At 33.5% G+C, this 22,088-nt stretch overlaps 1 protein-coding gene and 1 pseudogene across 1 annotated transcript; both read right to left on the bottom strand.

The window, feature by feature from the left end:
• Positions 1–11,072: 11,072 nt before the first annotated feature.
• On the bottom strand, positions 11,073–13,999 carry LOC122288967 (annotated as a pseudogene).
• A 4,368-nt stretch (positions 14,000–18,367) lies between these two features.
• LOC122290368 (SUMO-activating enzyme subunit 1B-1-like) lies at positions 18,368–21,841 on the bottom strand. Its single transcript, XM_043098012.1, has 10 exons — positions 21,606–21,841; positions 21,369–21,420; positions 21,069–21,264; positions 20,730–20,809; positions 20,528–20,644; positions 19,809–19,859; positions 19,339–19,405; positions 19,063–19,166; positions 18,836–18,940; positions 18,368–18,750 (listed from the first exon to the last, which is right to left on the bottom strand). The coding sequence occupies exons 1-10, from the start codon at positions 21,686–21,688 to the stop codon at positions 18,634–18,636; spliced, it is 972 nt and encodes a 323-aa protein (XP_042953946.1). The 5' UTR covers positions 21,689–21,841; the 3' UTR covers positions 18,368–18,633.
• Between the last annotated feature and the right edge of the window lie 247 nt (positions 21,842–22,088).

The raw sequence follows: 22,088 nt of genomic DNA, 5'->3' as shown, positions 1-22,088 counted from the left end.
AGATGCATGTGCTGATCCTGACAGGTTGTAAATAGTGCTTGGGGTATAGTGGTTAAGGGAATTTGGGCCTATACTGTGGAATTTTAAAGATTTGACTATGGGCTTCTAGCAGAATGATACAAAGTGCAACTTAAGGGGTTAAACCCCTCTATCAGTATTGAAGAGGGAGGCCTTCACAAAGTACAATAAGTTAGAGAAGAAGCGGTTGTGGTTGCAATTAATAAAAGAAGAAATCAAGCAAGGTTCTAGATTTTATCAAGGAACTGCTAGACCAATTTTCAAATATTTTTGGGGAACCTTAAGGGTTACCACCCCACAGGAGACATAATCATTCAATCAACCTTATGCCTAATACTCCACCAGTGTTTGTAAGGTCCTATAGGTACCCGCATTTTCAAAAAGAGGAGATAGAGAAAATAGTGCATTAACTATTAAAGACTTAGGTGATTCAGCCCAATTAAAGCCCCTATTCTTCCCTAGTACTTTTAGTAAAGAATATCGATGGCTCATGGTAGATGTGTGTTGACTATAGAGCATAAGACCAATGTAAAAGATAAATACCCCATACCCATGGTTAAGGAGTTGTTGGATGAGTTAAGTGGGGCCAAGATCTTCTCTAAACTGGAACTTTGCTCAGGATACCACCAGATTAGGGTAAGAAAGGAGGACATTCTTGGAACTACATTCAAGATATATGAGGTCCATTATGAGTTTTTAGGTATGCCCTTTGGACTAGCTAATGCTCCCTCAACTTTTTAGAACTTTATGAACGACATATTCAAGCTTTATTTGAGGAGGTTTGTTTTGGTATTATTTTACAATATCTTGGTGTATAGTAAACTTGTTGAAGACCATTTACAACATCTTAGATGGACTTTGAAAACGCTAAGGGGCATCAATTATTGGCCAAGCCATCCAATCACAGTTTTGCATGCATTGAAGTGGCCTATCTGGGTCATTTAATTTCTATATAGGGTATAAGGGTAGACCTTGAGAACGTTAAGGCTATGGATGAGTGGCCTTTTCTAAAGTCCCTCAAAGCCCTAAGAGGTTTCCTAAACTTGACAAGCTATTACAAGAAATTCATCAAGGGGTATGTGAGCATTGATGGGCCCTAAACTGGACTGTTAAAAAAAATCAGTTTGTATAGACACAAGAGGCCAGGGAGGCTTTTGAGAAGTTAGTTACAAATCCTCTTGTTTTAGCCCTGCCAAATTTCACACTTCCTTCTATTATAGAGTGTGATACCTCAAGGTAGGACATAGGGGTAGTATTAATGCATAAAAATAGACCCGTTGCTTATTTTAGTCAAGCCATTAAGGGCATGGTGTTGGCCTAGCGGCTGCAATTAAGAAACAAAGACCTTATCTGACATGGTAGGTTTTCACGGTAAGAACTAATTACCAAAATTTGAAATACTTTTTTTAGCAGAAGGTGAGAACCCCTACTCAGCAAAAATGGATTTCCAAATTGTTAGAATATGACATCAACGTAGAATACAAGAAGGGGTGGACAATAGAGTGGCATCTGCTTTATCTAGGAGGAATGAATGCACTAAGCAAGATCTAGAAATGAGCATCTCAGTTTTGTTGATGGTCACTACTGAATGGTGGGAAGAAGTCAAGATAGGGTACAACAAGAACCCTTATGCAATTAGTCTTTTCTCAAAGTTTGAAGAAGGGAAGCTCCCACTGAAATTCACAATCAGAGGGGGGTTGATTTACAATGAACAAAGGTTGCTAATTGCTGATCATGGGGGGTCTAAACAAAAGGTTTTATAGACACTCAGTGCACCACTAGGTGGACACTCTAGTTATGACAAAACCTTACACAGAATTAAGAGGGAGTTTTATTGGCCTAGACTGAGTTCAAATTTAAATAAGCATATCAGGGAATGTTAGGTATGCCAAGGGGTAAAGGTAGATCAATCTAAGCCAAGTGGGTTGCTGCAACCCCTTCCAATTCCCTCACAGCCATGGATACACATTACCATGGACTTCATGGAAGGGCTGCCCAATTCTCAAGGGTTCAATAGTGTGTGGGTGGTGGTGGACCACCTCACTAAACATGCTCACTTCACTCCTTTAGCTCACCATTTTATGCCAAGATAGTGGTCTAGCTTTTTGTCAAAAATATCCTAAAGTTACATGGCATGCCTCACTCAATTGTTTCAGATAGGGGAAGTGTCTTTACCAGTTTGTTTTGGCAAGAACTCTTCAATGTGTAGGGCATTTAATTAGCATTCAGCACCTCCTAACACCCACACACGGATGGTTAGAGTGAAGCTGTTAACAAATGTCTAGAGAACTACCTAATGAGCTTTGTGGGAGATCAACCTAAGGCATGGGCTTATTGAATTCCTTGGTGTTTGCAGTGATGAAGGCCTAGAGTTACGTTGGTCGGCTTTAACCTAGTTATCTATTTCTTTTCCCTTTCTTTAGTTGTAAGGCCTTACTAAGTCATTAGAATCTTAGATAAAACCTTATTACTATTTTACCTTTTTTTCTATTATGAGATGTTGTCATCTCATTGGATGAATATCTGGGAATGCTGCGGAGTGAATTCCTTAGCTACTAGTATCTTCAGGTTGTGTAAGAAATCATCAGAATGGTTATTTGAATATAATTTCCTTAACTTTCTCTCAATTTCTCTTTACGTTTTTTGGAGGATATCCCCCCTCGAAATGAGCAATATTACTTAACTCAATCTTGATTTCACTATGTGTTACAGCCACACGCCCTCACACGCTTCTAGAATACTAATCTCAATTGTTTTGTTTGTTTGTTCTTTTTTTCCTCTTTTTTCTTTTGATGATATTTTTAAATAATCTTTTTAATATTTAGTGAAAATGGAGCCTTAGAAAATGAACTTTAATAAAAATATATATCTTAATTATTTTTTGATTTTACAACAAAGAAAATCTAAAAAGCTATTAGAAATTTTTTAAGCCAATCCAAACAACCCATTACATTTTCTAGCTAAATAAAATATCACAGCTTTAATAATTAGCTTCAATAATCATTTCCAACTATCACCATTCTCACCTAATATTTCACTGATCCCTTTTTTCACATTCAAGCTTAATTTTTTAAGTTGTTTGTATGTTCCAATTCAAAACTAAATATAAAGTTTTAATCCCAAATGACTTAAAATTAGTTGGGACTCAAAGAAATATGTCTGATCTTATAAAAGCAAACTTATAAATTGTGTATTGATGTGGAATTATTGAACCCAAGATTTTAAGCATCATATAATTATATATCTTGATATGGTTTTTTATGATAACAAACAAGTTCAAATATAAATGAGTCTCAAGCTCAAGTTATATACATAATGGAGCTAAACACATCAAAGTATCAAGTATAAGGAAGGAAGGAAACAAGCTTACAAATAAAACTCTTAAAATAAATTTTGTATATCTCTTTCAAAATTCGAAATAAGATTAAGGTTAAAAAATAATATTTTCTCATAAAGTATAAAGTTACATTTTCCACATATACATGATATATTTGAAAATTCAAAACTTGGAATTTGAGTTTTTTAAAGATGATTATTTGTCATTTTTCATATTTGCATTATATGATTAAAAATTTGAGTTTTAAAAATTTCAAAGATGATTGATTTTCATCTCTCACATGTGTATGATAAGTTTGAAAATTTTGAAAATTGATTGATACTCTTTTTGACATATGTAAAAGGTAATTGTTTTTGTTTGAAAATTTTGAAAAGTGATTGATACTCTTTTTTATATATACAAAAAGTATAAAATTTGATTTGAAAAATTGGAAAAAGTTAATTATGTTGTCTTTGACAATTACAAAGAGGAGAAACTTTTATTTGAAATCTTTGATAAATGAGTTATGCTCCTTTTTGACATTTAAATATTTTAGAATTTAAAAACAAAATCTCATATGTCTATAAATAGCTCATTTGATGTCTTCAAAATAATAACACTACACATCAACTACAAGCTTTAAAATATTCATTCATCAAAAGTTTTAAATTTCTGTTCTCTAAACATCAAGCCTTAACACTTATCATTTTAAGAGAGATATAATTTGCACTATACTATTTTCATTTAATTCATTGAAGAATATTTTCTGATAACCTACTCACTATCAGCTCTTGTATCAGTAAAATTGTGTGTATAACCCTTGTGCATATAGTATGAGTTCTATACAAGGAATAGTTGAATCACCACGTGTAAAAAGATTGTAAGTGTAGAAGGTAATCTACATGTATTCTTTAAAGCGGTACTACTCAAATATATAATATGTTTTTATCTCCACCTGAAGGGGGTTGAATAATGGATTTGAAAATCTTTAAGGAATAGCTTGAAACAATGACATAGGCAGTAGGGATGAATCTCGTTAAAATACTGAATTTATTTCTCTCGTATTCTTACTCTTTATATTTACTACTGCTTCTTATTTTATTCACATTTTATATTGTGTATTTGGTTTATAATCGTTAATTTTTTTTAAAGCAACCCAATTCATCCCCCATTGTGTTAGTCATCAGGATAACAATTGGAATCAAAGAAATGAGCTCTTTTGTAAGATTAACTATCTTTTGAGTTAAATATCTTATAATTAACAGTTCACTACCTTTGGTGAAAGTCAATCCAGTGGTCTGCCTTTACTATTTTGTGGAGATAATTACACATTTTAGAAAGTTAGAATGAAAATATTTCTTTAGGCTCAAGATCAAAAAATTTGGAAATATGTTATAAATAGACCTTATATCCCAACAAAAATTGTTGATAGAATAAATGTCAAAAAAGGATAAGAGGATTTGGATCGTGAAAAGGAGATATTTCTAACATTGAATTCAACATCTATAAACTTTTTATATTATGCTCTTGATGGGAATGAATTCAATAGAATAATGACTTACAAGTCAGCAAAGGAAATTTAGGATAAGTTGTAAATAACTTATAAAAGAATTTCGCAAGTCAAATAATCAAAATTTTTTTATTTTTACTTATGAATATGAAATATTTAAAATAAATAATGATGAATCTATTTCTACTATATATACTCGTTTTGCTAACATTATAAATATCTTGACAGCTCTCGATAAGGTTTATTCCAACTTGGATATAGTAAAAATATTTTCAGCTTTCTGCCAAAATATTGGGAATCAAAAGTGACAATAATTTTGAAGTTAGAGACCTTATGAAACTCGAGATAAATAAACTCATCGGGTCACTTATCACCCACGAGTACATATTGAAAAGAGGAGAAGAATAAAAAAAATTAAAGAAGAGTTTGGTACTTAAAGTCGTTCTTCATGAAAGTGAAAGTTATGAAAATGAGGAAACTAAAGACAAAAATGAAGAAATTACAATATTAACAAGGAAATTTAAGAGATTCTTAAAGAAAAATAAAATTCATTCAAGGAAATCTTTTAAAAAGTTTTTCAAGAAATATATATGTAAAAATGGCTCTTTAACTTGTTATAAATACAATAAGCTAGGATCAAGACGGATTGTTTTCTACTAAAAAAAATATCAAAATAAGGGCAAGAAAGAAATGAAAACTACATAGGATGATGATTTAAGTAGCTCAATAGCGAAGCAAGTAATGAATAATCGGCTAATCTTTGTCTTATGTCTAAAGATGACCCTGAGGTAACAACTATTGTTAAGATTTTTTACCTCAAGATCATCTTTAACTATTAGACAAAGATTTGTTGTTTCTTTATTACTTGTTTCGCTATCAAAACTACTTGAGTTATCATTCCTTATAACTTTTATTGCTTTCTTACCTTTATTTTGATATTTCTTTAGTAGACGACAATCCACATTGATATGTCCAAGTTTATTATATTTGTAACAAGTTAGAGAATCATTTTTACTTGTATATTTCTTAGAAAACTTTTTGAAAGATTTCTTTGAAGGAAATTTATTTCTCTTTAAGAATCTCTTAAATTTCCTTGTTAACATTGCAACTTTTTCATCTTTATCTTCAATTTTTTCATGTTCATCACTTTCAATTTCATAAGGAACGACTTAGTGCCAAACTCTTATTTAATTTTCATTCTTCTTCTCCTTTTTTTCGATATGTACTCATGGATCATAAATGACCTGATGATTTCATTTATCTTGAGTTTCGTAAGGTCTGTAGATTCACCAATCACTATCACTTTTGATTCCTAACATTTTGGCTAAATTGAGAATTTTTCTTGCTATCTCCAAGTTGAAATAAATCTTACCAAGAGCTGTTAAACTATTTATAATATTAGTAAAACAAGTGTACATAATATAAATAGATTTATCATCATTCATTCTAAACATTTTATATTCACGAACAAGAATGCAAATTCTTGATTCATTGACTTGCGAAATTTATTCATAAGTTACTTCCAACTTATCTCAAATTTCCTTTACCGAATTGCCTTTCATTATTCTATTGAACTCATTCTCATTGCACAATATAAGAAATTTGTAGCCATCACATCAATGTTAAAAGATCTCTTGTCTTCATGATTCAACTTTTCTTCTTTTGCGACCTTTACTCCAATAAATTTTGTTGAGATATAAGATCTATTTACAAAAATTTTTTAAATTTCTCGATCTTGAATTTGAATGAATAATTTCGTTCTAATTTTTTAGAATGTGTAATTGTCTCCACAAAATAGTGAAGGCTGACCACTGAATTGACCTTTACCAAAAATAGCTGAAATGTTAGCTATAAGATTTTTAACTTAAAAGATAGTTTAATCTTACAAAAAAGTCATTTACTCTGATACCAATTATTACCTAGATAACTAACATAATAGGGTGGTGAATTGGTTGTTTCATAAAATTAACAATTGTAAACCAAATATATAACATAAAATGTGAATAAAATACGAATCACCAGTAAATATAAAGAGTAAAAATAAAAGAGAAACAAACTCAGTATTTCAAAGAGGTTTAGCCTCATTGCCTACGTCCTCACTTTAAGCTACCTCTTGAGAATTTTTAAATTCACTATTCAACCTCTTTCAGGTGGAGATAAAAACCTAATACACATTTGAGCAATACTGCTTCAAAGAATCAGTGTAGAATACCTTCTACACTTACAATCACCTTATACGTGGTGATTTAACTATTCATTATGCAGAACTCCTACTACAAGCACAAGAGTTATATACATCATTTTATTGATACAAGAGCTGATAATGGGTAGGTTATCAGAACACACTCCTCAATGAGTGAAATAAAAATAATACTATGCAAACTATATCTCTTTTAAAATAAATAAGAGTTAAGGCTCAATATTTAAAGAATGGAGATTGAAAGTTTTTTATGAATGAATATCATAAAACTTGTGGTTGATGTGTAGAATTGTTATTTTGAAGATTTCAAGTGAGCTATTTATAAACAAATTAGACTTCCTTTTCAAATCTCAAAATATTCAAATGTTAAAAAGGAGCATCACTCATTTTTCAAAGATTTCAAATAAAAGTTTCTCATTTTTGCAATTGTCAAAAACAAAATTATTCATTTTTCAAAATTTTTAAACCAAATCTTTTACTTTTTGTATATGTCAAAAAGAGAATCAATCATTTTTCAAATTTAAAAAAAAAAAAACAACTACCTTTTGTATATGTCAAAAAGAGTATGAATCACTTTTCAAAATTTTCAAATAAAAGAAACTACATTTTGTATATGTCAAGAAGAGCATCAATCACTTTTCAAAATTTTCAAACAAAAACATCTATATTTTGCATATGTCAAAAAGAGTATTACTCACTTTTCAAAATTTTCAAACTTATCATGTACATGTGAGAGATGATAATTAATCATCTTTCAAATTTTCAAAAATCAAACTTTTAATCATTTCATGCACTTGTAAGATGACAATCAATCATCTTTCAAAAATTCAAATTTCAAACTTTTAATTTTCAAATATATCATGCACGTGTAGAAAATGCAACTTGATGCTTTATGATAAAATATTCTTTTTTAGCCTTAATCCTATTTTGAATTTTGAAAGAGGTGTATAAACTTTACTCTAAGAATTTTATTTGTAAGCTTGTTCCATTTCTTACTCATGTTTGATATATTGATGTGCTCGTGTATAACTTGAACTTGAGACTCATTTATGCATGAACTTATTTGTTATCATCAAAATGCATATATAAATATATAATTATATGATGCTTGAAATCTTGGACTCAACATCTAGCACTTTTTTTCAAAATAATTGCATTTCGATTCAAACTTGATGACTATCTAGCACAAATTCTCTGGGTTACTCGTGACTTAAGAGTAGTTGATTCACTTCTATTCTTCCATAACTCGTCAGATGCTAAAATAATTTTGGTTTTAGCACTTTCATAACACCCTATTCCCAACTTTTGGCCTTCACTCTTAACCAACAACAATAAACTATCAAACTAAGAATTTTTAGCAACAATAGTCACATCACCAAGCCTTTCTCTATCAAACATATTTATAGCACTAAGTATTTATTCATAGTAACTGCAATAACTAATTACTAAAAGGAAATTAAAATAAACATGGCTATGATAAATCAATAGCATAAAAAAAGCATTCCTACCATAGCCAACATCAATTACGTTCACTAGGTGCTTGAGGTAGGGCTGTTCATCCGGATTTCGGATTGGGTATCCGGGTATACCCGGTCCGGAACCTGGATTTCAAATCCGGATTGGGTTCCAGACCGGATATACATGGGTTTTGACCCGAGCCGAAACCCGGATGGATCCGGATTTTAACAATCCGGAGTTCCAGGTTTCGGATTGTACCCTTTTTTTTTTTTTTTTTTTAAACAGAGGCTATATTATTACTTTTTTTCCCAGAAAAACATATTGCTGAAAATATTTTTCTTTTTTTTCCTTTTTTTTTATGTTTATCTAAAAGCCTATATTCTATTACAATTTTTTTCAAGAATAAATTTTGAAAAACATTTTTTTATATAAAACTAATTATCTTTTTAACTAAATGCATCTAAAAAATAGTAATTCAATATTTATAATATAAAATGCATGCAATACATAATTCCACCCACTTCATTACATCATTTGGTATTTAATTACATTATAAAATACAAAACAACAAGCCATTGTCATAGATTGATCATCTTCAGTCCAATCAGTGGAGTTTCTGCAATACTCTGCCATATCTCCTTCACTGCTCCAGTTGAATCTTCATAGTCAAAGTATCAACTCAGCTAATGTTGAATCTTCCATTTGCCATTTGGAGAACACTAACTGACCCCAAAACAAAAAAAAAAAAGAAAACACAAAATCGTTTATGTTTCATACATACCCACAGATAATTAAAGGAAGAAAATCCAAAAATCTAATCATCAAAGCAACCAGATCCAACCCAAACTTCCTAATCAGAAACTTAAAAAAAATGAACAAAGAAAGAAGGCTAGTCAAAGACCCATAGATCCATACCAACCAAAGTTCTAACACAGCAAATCCAATCAGAACACCAAATTAAAATAACTAAAACAAAGAATAAACACACCATTGTTCTGGCTTTTGAGTTCCTGGTGAAGTTTTGTTTTGGTTTTGAGAACAAACCACTCCCGATAATGTGATCTGAGACATATGCTATTTATCAAAACTATTCCAACAATCTCAAAAGAAGCTGATGTCTCCACAACAAATCCATTTACAATAAATTTGAAGAACAGAACAATGCTCTTGAATGGAAATGCTAGAAATATGCTAGTAACTTAGATAACAAGGGTTACAACAGGTTTTTGTACAACAGCAACAACGGCGTACCTTTGGACATTTATCAGAAAAATCAGTTGCTAGTCAACCTGCAAGGAGTTTTGTTTCTCAAGAAATCTAGGCCCAAAAAGATGAACGAAACATCAATTGAAGTATATGTACTAACCCTTTGCAAATCTGAAACATCAAGGGGTTTTGTTAGATCTCCCCGATAGCTACCAGTATCCACTGATTTGGGATCCTTTGCAAATCTGGAAAAAGAAAAACCAAAACAAAACAAAACACCCATAAAAACCCTTTCCGACAGGTTCCAATAGTTTAGAAAACAACTTCTCTATTCTAAAAGCCCAATATCCACGAGAACCAAAATACGTACAAAGCCATCAAAAGCTTGCATATTTGAAAGCATAAACATCAAGAAAATGAACGACAAACAAAAAGTAAACAAAACCCATTGAAATTAAATGCAAAAACCCTAAATGCAAAACTATTTACACATACCAAAATGCACGAAACAGAGGTGGGTATCTGCCAGTGGGTAACCTTCCATCGACTATTCTGGGGAAATTGGCCCCCTGGTGCTCGAGCTGCCCAGCGGCTGATGAAGGCGAGAGAGAATGAGGCAAAGATAAGCGGCGGCTAGGGTTTGTTTCAGAACCTTATATGAGAGAGAGAGAGAGAGAGAGAGAGAGAGAGAGGATATTTAGTCGGGGGAGAAAAGAAAAATAAAGAAACCGGGTACCGGGTTTTTAATCCAGTACCCGGATTTTAAATCCCTACCCGGACCGCATAGGTCCGGGTTTTGCAATCCGGATTTTGGGCCGAATTCAATCCGGGCCGAAACCCGGAACCGGAATCCGGTAAAACCGGATAAAATCCAACCCGGTTGAACAGCCCTAGCTTGAGGGGCTTTACCTAAAAAGCTGTCCTCATTTTAATGTACTTGTGTTTATCAAACCATTTGTTGATGCAGCAAGTTGAACAAATTACTAGCAAACTGTACCATCCTCTCTCGGGTTGCAAGCTTCATTGTGGAGAATCCTGGATCGGAAACCTACACAGCTACACTTCATCTCAAAAACCAAGTTGAACTAAATCCGAATGCTCCATCAAAGAGTCAAAAAGGCAAGTTTTCATAAGAGTAGAATTTTAACTTGAATTTTCAGGTTAACATCACTGAATCAAATCCTCCCTAGAGAAACAGAACATAAGCTTAGTAAAGGGGACAAAATTACTAGCAGATTTTGGAGATCTTTTTCCATTGATGCAATTGAATGAAAAGTTACTTTAACACATTATTAAAAGCACAATGAATATAGGCAGACAAAAAACTCAGTCATAACGAGAGAGAAAGAACCTTCAAACCTCAATTGATCAAGAAAATCGGTAATATGAAAATAATTACTGCAGTTCATTTTCTCAGCTAATAATGAATTCACACTACATTTCTGCATTGTTGCAGTATATTCAATTACATTGAGGTAATACAAACGATGGCACCCAGAACATCATAGCTGTTTAGTAGTCAAGTACATTCATAGCTGTTTAGCTGTTCAGAACATCATAGCCACTTATATAAAAGAAAATTCGTGATTTACATCATAAAACCCAATTGCTGCTGCTGCCATTAGAGCTTTAAAGTCTAGTCAACTTGGAAATGGAATCCTGGTTAGAAAGCCTCTCATTTCAAATGTATGCCTCAGAGCTTCAAGATTTGCGCGGCAGTTGACAGTACATTAGACAACCAGCTCTCACCCAATCACCTTGGAAGCCAAGCCGTGTCGCTGCTGTGAAAGTTTAGGCTAATGATTCTACTAATAAGCAAGTACAGCAAAGTTAAAAGATAACTATTTTCATTCTCTCATCCATTACTCACACACGAAATCATCCCAAAATCTTATTCAGCTTCTAATTATTAATCGACACTTCATCAGTAACTTTGAAATCAAGCATATTCATATCAAGATGGGCTGTTCCTCATGCTCTCCACAATTATCTCTTTAACTAGAAACCGCTTCAATCCTCTGCCACATGTGCCCCTCCCGGATAGCATATCTCCCACTAGGTGGAGTTGGAAATTTACTAAAACATGTGATGAACAATTCGCATACCTGAAATGGCCATTCCCCATTGATCTTTGACATTGATTTGCAGAAAACAATCTTGGTCATAAATTTAATGGCATTATTACAGTTCCCACATATCCTCAAATTCTTAATGACTCAAATTGATGATATCCCAATCAAATTAAGCATTCCAAAAGCAGCATGAAGCTTCTCGCCACATATGCAAAGAATATCCTGTGTCTTTTAGATCCATATCTTGCATAACAGATTTCAGTGTTGGGAATTACATACCAAGACAATCTCCTTTTTTCATATAAATCGTCCAAAGATTTATAGATGTTATCACTTGCAGACTGTTCATTTTTCTTATCAATAACAATTACACATTAGACACTATTTCTCACCTAGACCCAACTATAGCCTGGTTCTTTTGTAATTCCTCTGTCTCTCATCAAGTTTCTAATTTCTGAGGCTTCGTCCCATAGTTTGGCAGAGGCAAAAGTATTTGATAATAGTACATAGTTTCCAGGGTTATTAGGTTCAATCTCAAAAAGCCGGTTTGCAGCAATTTTTGCTAACTCCATGTTCTTATGTACTTTACATGCACCAAGCAATGCTCCCCAAGCACCAGCAGTTGGTTCTAAAGGCATTTTCTGTATAAAATCATATGCTTCTTCTAGGCGACCAGCTCGGCTAAGTATATCAACTATGCAGGAGTAGTGATCTGCATCAGGTTCTATTGAGTAATCCCTAATTGAATTAAAAAATAAGAGGCCTTCGTCAACAAGTAGTGAATGACTACAACCAGACAAAACACCAGTAAAAGTAACAGAATTGGGCTTTTGTCCTGAGTCCAACATTTTCTGAAAAAGCAACAAGGCTTCTTCTCCTTTCCCATGCATAGAGTTTGCAATGATGATTGTGTTCCAAGCAACAGTATCCTTTTTTGGCATCAGACTGAAGACCTTTCGTGAGAGTTCCAAATCACCACATTTAGCATACATGAAAACCACAGCTGTTGTGGTCGTTAAGTCCTCAATAAACCAATTCCTAAAGATATAGCCATGAATCTCTTTGCCAGTCCCCAACCTTTCAAAACCTGTGCAAGCTGGTAAGACACTGGTAATAGTTATCTGATTAGGTCTGAAACCAGAATTTTGCATCTGTCCAAGCATCTCCAGCGCCAGTTCAGTTCTCCCATTTTGTGTGCATCCACCAATAACAGCATTCCATGAAGCATCATTCAATTGGACACCATCGTATCTCATCTTATAAAATAAATCAAGACCCTTCTCACATTCTTTATTTGAGAAGTATGCTGTTAAGATTACATTCCACAACACAATATCTCGTTGAGACATGTTATCAAATACCAATTGGGCTTGCCTCATGCTTAGACAATTAGCATACATGCTAACAAGCGCACTACAAACAAATAAATTCTCTTCCATTCCATGCTTCACTACAAACCCATGAATCTCTCTTCCCAATTTCAAAGTTCTGAGTTCAGAGCACGCTGGCAGAATAGAAGAAACTGTCACCGCATTCGGTCTCACCCTATTTAACACCATCTCGCGAAATTCGTCCAAACCTCGTCGAGGTAGACAACAAGTAACGTAACAAGACGTCAAAGAGGTCCAAGAAACCACATCTTTCACTGGCATATCATCAAAAACCCGTCTCGCATCTTCAACACACTTGCATTTAGCAAACATATCAATGAACGCATTACCCAATAAAGTATCTGAATGAAACCCGAATCGAATTGCATCCTCGTAAACCTCTTTGGCTTTTATAGTGTCCCTCAAAGTGGAACATGCCTTTGCGACCGACAGAAGTAGTAGCTTATCGGGATTGATTTCCCGTACTCTCAATAAAGAGTAAATCTTTATAGAATCCTTAGGAAGTCCATGTCTAGTGTAAGCTGAGATTAAGACGGTCCACGTGCGTAGGTCTGGTTCGCCAATTTTATCGAACAGGTTGCGCGCGCGTGGCAAATCACCAGAATCGCATGCTGCCTTCATGAATTTAAGGCCTAGCTGACAGGGAAGGTTAGTAGGAAGCTTTGGAACCATATGATCCTATGGTTTTAGCACCCAGTTTTACTTTTCGTGTTCGTGCCTCTGTCAAGACTAGAACTTGAAAGTATAGATCTTATAGTCGAAAGCTGGAAAGGGGAAACCCAGAGAAATTCAGGAAGAAGAAGAAACGACGCCACTTAGAGCAGCCTACCAATAGCTCTGTCTACAAGTTGTTAAATTGAGAAATACTAACATATATAAAAAATAATTAACAAATTTTATAGTTTGATGTAACTGTATATTAGACTATAAAATTATTTTTATTAAAAAATAAATTTAACGAATTATATAAATTCATATTAATTTATATATTTACTTTTATAGAATCTCTTTATAATTATATTATTTCTGTATTAAATTTGCGACATAAATATAATCATAAATATTTCGTAATGAAAAATGATAATTACAGTCATGAATGAACAAACGCCGTACAATAACTTCAAAAAATAAATAAATACAGAATTTACATAAAAAAATTTAATATTTTAATAGTAGACCTTACTTTTTTTTAAAATGACTATACTATATTTACACATTCTATGACTGTATGTAACATTACTTATTACAACTGATTAATCTGGCTTAAATGATTTTATATATCAATTATTTAAATATAACATATTTAAAATTAAGATACATCAACCAACCGCTATAATTAGAGGTTACAGAATTTTAGATAAAGTTAGCATTTCATAATCACTTATTTTTTTAAGTTAATGGCTAAAAGTGGATGAGAATAGTGTTTGATGAGAAAGTAATATTGATTCGCATTTATGTGTTAATGCTTTTCATACGAGAGATTCTACATTTTCTTAATGAGAAATTCTAGTTATAATACATAAAATGTAACATTGTTAATGCTACGTACAGTCACTCAACCTATCATTTTTCTTTCGTATGGTTGTTGTAATAGATATATTAATGTTGGTCATATTAACAATGCCATGCAGGTCATGTTTCCCTTGGGATGTCACAAACAATTGACTTCAATCTCTATACTAACTGGAGTGCATGTGTGGATGGAAGAAGGATGGGTATGATTTGTGTCTAGGGGTCTAATGGCATAAAATCGGACAAGTCAAAATGGGAGAAGGAATATATCTAGCCTAAGATGTTGGTTCGAGCCTCGCATCCTAGGTCGGAATTCCATAATGGCGGTTCGGGATATCAGTATAATATTAGTACGTACATCCATAGCAATAAATAAAAAAAAAAAATTCAAGAAATATAAATAAAGAAAAAGACACGTAAATTTGCATAAGGCCTACGTCTACGGATCGTTTGAATGACAAATCTACTATAATGAAAATATTTTCAGTCTCTCATGATCTCTCATAACTCACTATACAATAAATCTTAAAGAAAATAATAACATTATTGGATTCTCTCATCGTGATTGAAGCTGGTCATTTTTATCCAATAAAATCTCCTTTTATTGAGACATTTGTGAGAGGTGAGAAAAAGCAATTTTAAATCACCTCACCCTTTACATATGTGACTTGTCTTTCTCTTTCAAATCTTACTTTGTCTAAGTTATATTTTCCCACTTTCTTCCTGATGAAGCTTTATAGTGGACTCGGCCTGGTACATTTATCCGAACAAGGGGTGAATATGATTCTAAAAAATTCAAAATTTAAAACTTCGATAGAGGATTCTTATTGTGATCAGTTTGTTTTGCATGCTTGATGTTGAAAATTGAAATAAAATCAAGAGTTATTATTCGAAATCATTTTGTTTCAAAAAATGATTGATGCATGGATAGATCATAGGTGCACGTTGTGTGAAAAAAGGGTAAAGATTATATTACTGTTCATGGGCTGTTCATAAGTGTCATATACATATCACTATTTTTCGACTGTAAGAAGGGAGAAACATGAATCTCATGTGCTGGATTTTTCATGGTTTCTTGAAGCTCCCAAGTACAACTGAATTTTGAAGAACAATTTCCAAATAATGAATGTAAATTTAAAGCGAAATCCAATTCATCCGCATCCATAGATAAAGATTGAAGATCAAAAGTAGAACTCCTCTAGCATCACTCACAATCTAAAAATGATCAAATTCACAGAAATTACAATGTGAGAGAGATCAGAGAGAGAGAGAGAGATTGATCATTTCATGTTGGAACAAGAAGCATCTCATGATGTTCATCTCCATATCCACCAAAGATCCTCATTGGGGCAATGAAAACTGCATATATAATCGAAGCAAAAGCAAACCAACCCATGAAAACCATCCATCTTCTCCCATTATTAATAATATTGCCATTTCTGCCATTATAAGCAACTCTCCTCCTTTCCACACTAGTTGCCTGCACTTTCTTTTCCTCCTCCACTGCTTGTATTTCCACATTTTGATGAGAAGGAGATGATGATGATGATGAACTGCAATGAAAACAACCTCCAGGCAGTTCATTGCTCACACCAGATTCAGGTTCATGATCAGAATCATAAAAAGGCACCGATCTTACTTCAGTAGTACTGATCTCTTGAACCAAATTAATACCATTAATCCTACCGTACTTGTTATATACCTTCTCATGATCATCATCCGATGAACGCCCTCGCAAAACCATCTCAGTTTCATCCTCCACTGCCTGAAAAAGACGCCGCCCTTTCAACCTTCCGCTCTCGATCACCAATCTGCGCTCTCTAAGCATCTCTTCTGCTGCCAAATCATTTGTCCTTATCTTCCAGTTCCCTCCTTTCGGAGGAGACCATTTTTGCTGAAGCGAAGATATGAAGTTGCTTGGGGAGCTGTCAAGCAGTTGATCAACAGCTTTAGCCATGGCTGCCGAATTATCTGTTGAATACCTACGTACTGTTCTGGGGATAGACTGGACGTAGGATTCCCATTCTTGCTCCAAAACCTCGAACTTCTGGTGCAGTTTAATATTATCTCCATCGCCTTCTTTCTGATCTACTATATGAGAAGAGTAGTCATTCATGGTGGGGTCCGTTGATATTCCATTTGCATTCATTCTATCCTTGCTTTTGTATCGATATCTCACGTAAAAGATGGCTTTTTGAATTGAATCGAGAAGGAAAGAGGTTAGCTGGTTTTGATTTGAATATGAGATCAGATTATAGCGGGATAAGAACCACCCACGTTCTAGTTTTTCATATTTTTGAAATTTTTTCTGTTTTCCTAGTAATTCAAGGAATTTAGACCCCTCAATCAGGAGGTTTGAATTTACATAAAATAATTTTGTTACTTATCATCTTCACACATTATAGATCATATTTTTTTTATTTTTCTTAAATTAATTAGATTCTTCTATTCATAATTCATATACTACACATTTAATAAGAAAAAAATTATTAAAAAATTAAAAAAATATATAAGAGCATGACCAGGCAATCTTAAATGCTCTCTCCCTTTTTGTTCCTCGGATCCGAGAATTCCCTTTGCTTTTAGTTTTTTAGTTCCTTTTCATTGGTATTAATAGCCTAGGTGATATGTTTTTCACCTTTCCTCTTCTTTTTAAAAATAAAAATAAAAATAAAAACTTTGTCCCCTCCTTTCAAGCTTTTTGTCCCCTCTTTTTCGGAAGTAGGGACTCCTTCTACTTATCCCTCAACATTTTTTTTTTTTTGTGAATTTTAAATTTTAAAATAAAGAGATAAATACATGATATAAGATTTACAATATTTGTTTAGCATTTAATTGTTTTAGAGGAATTCACTTTGACAAATTTTAAATGCTGGCTGTAGAACCACTTTCTATATTTATCTCTCTCATTTTAGGTTCTTAAAATTCCAACTAATAAATTTGGGAGAGTCTTCGTATAAGTATAAATTATCACATATATTGCAAAACCACATCTTCCATTTCTAGTTCATAAGAGTTATTTTGTTCTCATCTCGATGTGTAGTTCATACCTAGTAAGTATTTAGACAAAGGAAAATACAAGTTAATCCGCTCAAGTGTACTGCTCAAGTTACCGTTAGCGTATTTTGTATTTTAAAATGTTTAAATAAGTTACTACTAGCATATTTGTGTATTTTATTTTATTTTTTTAAAACAAAAATCAAAATATACTAAGGATACACTTAAGGGGGCTAAGTGAAGTGCCTTAGTGGCACCATCCTTATTGTATGCTTTACACGCAGACTTGAAAATAAAATTTTATAATTTATAAAATTTAGAAGCTTAAAAGGTTTTCTCTTTGTACATACGAAAATAGTCGAATTACAAGTATGTAATATATTCAAGTAGGGCATCAGTTAAGAAAGAAAAATCCAAATATTATTCACAAGGTCTTATTCCATTCAAGCAGGACAATTTGAGCAAATTAACGGTGACTTTATGGCAGACTTATTATTCACGGTGTGTTTTTCCTTAACCCAAAAAGTTTATACCAGAATTCAAAATTCAACAAATAAGTCTTATGGCTCTTTAAAAAAAAAAACACACAGAATGGCCTCTCAAACTTTTCACAGGACTACCAGCATGCACCATAGATCGATTTTCCAGCTCCTAAAACACATATACAACTTAAATGTGCACATTAAGAACATGAAAGTGTCAGCCATCAAGTGTCATAACTTAAAAAGTCTGTGCAAGAATTGCAGAAATATCAGTATGTCCTACAATCTGGTGCAATCTAAGCTTCAAAGATTAGGAACAACAACAATATATCCTCCAGAAGGGGTCAGTTTCTTGGATAAATCTGTGTAAATCTGTGATCGAAATTCTCTGATTAACTACAAAGAAGCTATCACAAATGCTTCTAGTTCTAGTAATACCTCTCTTTCAAAAGCTTCCCTCAGAAAGGTAGATCAACTTCCACTGTCGGGGCTTGAAATATCCTCTATTATGCCTTTCCCATCCATAGCATCGAAGAAGAAGAAATTTTTTAGGGGTTCCCCTTTGCCTGAGATCGCTTTGATAACCTCCTATGAATATCATGATGAAAAATGTCAAAACAATGTGTTAAACATTATGAAAACACACTGGTAACAAAATAACTTGATATGGCACCTGTCCAAGGATTCCTCCAATGATGGCACAAACTGGAGGGAATTCTCTAGTACACATTACCAATCTTTCAAGGAGTTTGTCAGGAACATGAGATTCATTCAGCGACTGCCACAGTATTATGTAAGCAAGGGTGAGAAGATGAAAAATGTGATTTAAAAAAAAAAAAAAGGAACAAAGATGAAAAATGTGATTAAAAATAAATAAAGAACAAATTTCACGTATAATACATTTGCCTCACAAAGTTCCTTTTTCAGCTTCAGGATACCAGGAAGATCTGCACTTGAAACATCCCCTGGATTACGCTTCTCAACCTCTTCAAACCTTTCCATCACTGGAACAAGAGTGAGGATAATTTAGTCATTATTATTCTATGGATTTAGACAATTTGTACCAATTAAGGCCAATCTCAAATGCACAAGTGAAAACAAAATGAGGATGATAAGCAACGTAAATTTTTTTCATTATATTTAACTTAGAAGCTACAATTATATAATTTACCAGACCTCTCATGGCAAAGTATAGCTTTGTCACTTTCCTTGGAAGTGCCCGCCAAGGTACTGAAATCGCTTCCTGCAATGGAAGTATGATGCATTATCATCAGAAAGTTTCTCTGAAGCACACATTACCTGTAGTCAGACAAAAGTGCTATACACTGATACATCTTATTCAATAAACTTATTCTGTTTCAACTTCATATAGGGGCCCTGAGTCCTTATTCCTGGTACGTTCATATGTTAGGATACTTCTATGGAGCTTAAAGAAATCACAGCTGTTGGTGTAGAGTGGTGATCGCATGGCACTCAAGTGGGAATGTTAGGGTTAGATTCAAATTTTACAATAAATCTCCGCTCTCCACCTCCATACTAAATGAATGGGTAAATAAAAGCTCATTGGAAAAATGGGATGTAGTATGAGGAGGGTATGTAGATAGAGTAATTAAACAACATCAATAGAAAGAACCATAAAGCCATACCTCAATACTTGGATACTGAAGTTGGCATTCGATGTTCTCATCAAGTTTTTTCTGCCAAGAAATTATAACAAAAGCATTAAAATAAGTACTGCTTCTGTCACTGAGCATAGAATCTATAAAAATAAAATAAATAAATGGTAAAGACGCTGAAAAGCTAAAGCATTCAAAATACTGGTCGAAGCATGGGCCAAGCAGAAACATTTTAGCACCATCATATGAGCTATTAACCATTCCAGGGCCATAGCAATTCAGTGGAGACTCTTGATATTAGTACAGAGAGTCAGGTTCCATTTTCAGTTAACTCCAAGGGCTTTAATACCAATCTAAAGTAACAAGCTCACAGTGACATATCCACCAGAGATATAATAAGTACACTGTATAAAAAGAAGTAAATGTTTAAATAGTTTGATGCAGCAGAAATGGCATGCACTAATGCCTTTTTTTCAAATAAGTAAACAGTAGCAGTAATGCTATTGTCATTTTTCATCCAAATCAACGGTTAATAAAACAAATAAAACAGCCCTGTACATAAAGCAAGAAAATTACGCCAACAAAGCAGCACCCACAGTGAAACAAAATTTGGTATTGCCAAGTTTGAAGTCAAATAGCGACAGAACAAGTGAAGCGAAAATAACACAATGATAACACAGAGGAAAAAACAAACAAACGAATCCTAGCAACAGAGAAATGTGAAGATTTAGATGGAGTAAGATGATCACCTTTGAATATCTATGGTGTTGCAGGTCGACAAATATTTCACCACAAGAGTCTCTACAATCAACCGTATAGAATGCTATATGCTTTGATAACTTCCGGCATTTCTCATTGATTGATTTCTGCAGCCGAGAGTTTTGGAACATGTCAAAGAAACTTATACAGAAGCAATGAATACATATTAAAGCAATTGTGTTTATAGAGTACTTTGGTCGCAAGGGAGCAACAACTGGCAACTACGACATCATATTTATCAAAGAAATCTCCACCAAAGCTCGAAACGTCACCTGCAAGTTTGGAAATTGAGTTTTAATAATATATTTTTCACATTTACTTGCACCAATAAATGTAGATAATCTTTTGTACAAGTACCAATAAATGTAGATCATTAGTTAAATCAAGTTGATGCTGTCAGAGTTAAATTTATTACCATGGAAATTTTTGTACAAATATTATACACATGATAAGAATCTTCAACTAGAACACTAGCAAGTTGAACGAGAACCGAAAAATATTAAAAGGATGCAAAAGCAAAAAGGAATTAACCTTTTTCTACTGAAACACGAACCATCGGGTTGAAGTCTTTCAAAGAATCACAACAAAGCTCGGCAAGTGTCTTTCCACCATACGCATTCTCATCAGGAGGTATCAAAAAGTTCGCAGAGATAGCTTCTTCAGTCGCTACGCGATCATCCACCAATGTCAAACTACTAACTCCAGCTAGAACAATGTTCTTGCAAAACTACCCATAAAAATATCGAATTGACACTAAAATTATTCAGAGAGAAATAAGCCAGCTTCATCGAAGACGGTTCCATGAAAATTGTTAAATAAACTCAGATTTACCTCAGCAACAGTCCCTTTCATTCCACATACCAATATATGAGCTTTGCTCAGTCTAGGACAAGAAAATTAAAAAGAAAAAATAGAAACTTCAAATTAAATATTCCAACACGAAAATTAACAAATTATTGATAAGAAAAGCAAACCACACACTGTAATATTTAATATCATTGAATAAGGAAAAAAAAAAAAAGGATAAATAACACACACACACACACACACACACACATATATAAGTACCTTCTTTGTGTATCAACACCCCAAACCCTAATTTGGCGGTCATAGAGTGCAGTCTCCTGCTCCGTCAACACCTCGCCGTCCATTCCTTACTGCAGGCTATTCCACGAATTCAAAGTCTTCAACGAGTGCCGAACAAAAAAGGAAACCCTGACAATCGGAATTGAAAGTAGACAAATGAAACCCAGAAAAGCTCGAAGGGTGAAGTAAAGAAGCAGCAGCAGCAGCAGCAGCGAGAAGAACTCACGATCCGGTTTTGGAAAGTAACTCTGGGCTCACTCGCTTACCATTTGGGCCTTTCTTTTCCTTGGACCTTTTTTGCAAATTATAAAAACAAGAATATTGGGCTGATTAAATCCAGCCCAATTATCCATTCAAGTATTGCAATGAAGATGATGACGTAAAGCTTTGGGAGTTTTTATAATAATAAATTTATAATTGGTCTATAATTATTTTCTCACTCTACTTGAAACGAAGGGTAGTTGT

This window comes from Carya illinoinensis, chromosome 12, assembly GCF_018687715.1.
Source record: "Carya illinoinensis cultivar Pawnee chromosome 12, C.illinoinensisPawnee_v1, whole genome shotgun sequence".
In the NCBI taxonomy this organism is placed as follows: domain Eukaryota; kingdom Viridiplantae; phylum Streptophyta; class Magnoliopsida; order Fagales; family Juglandaceae; genus Carya; species Carya illinoinensis.
This window is presented reverse-complemented; position numbering and strand designations above follow the sequence as displayed.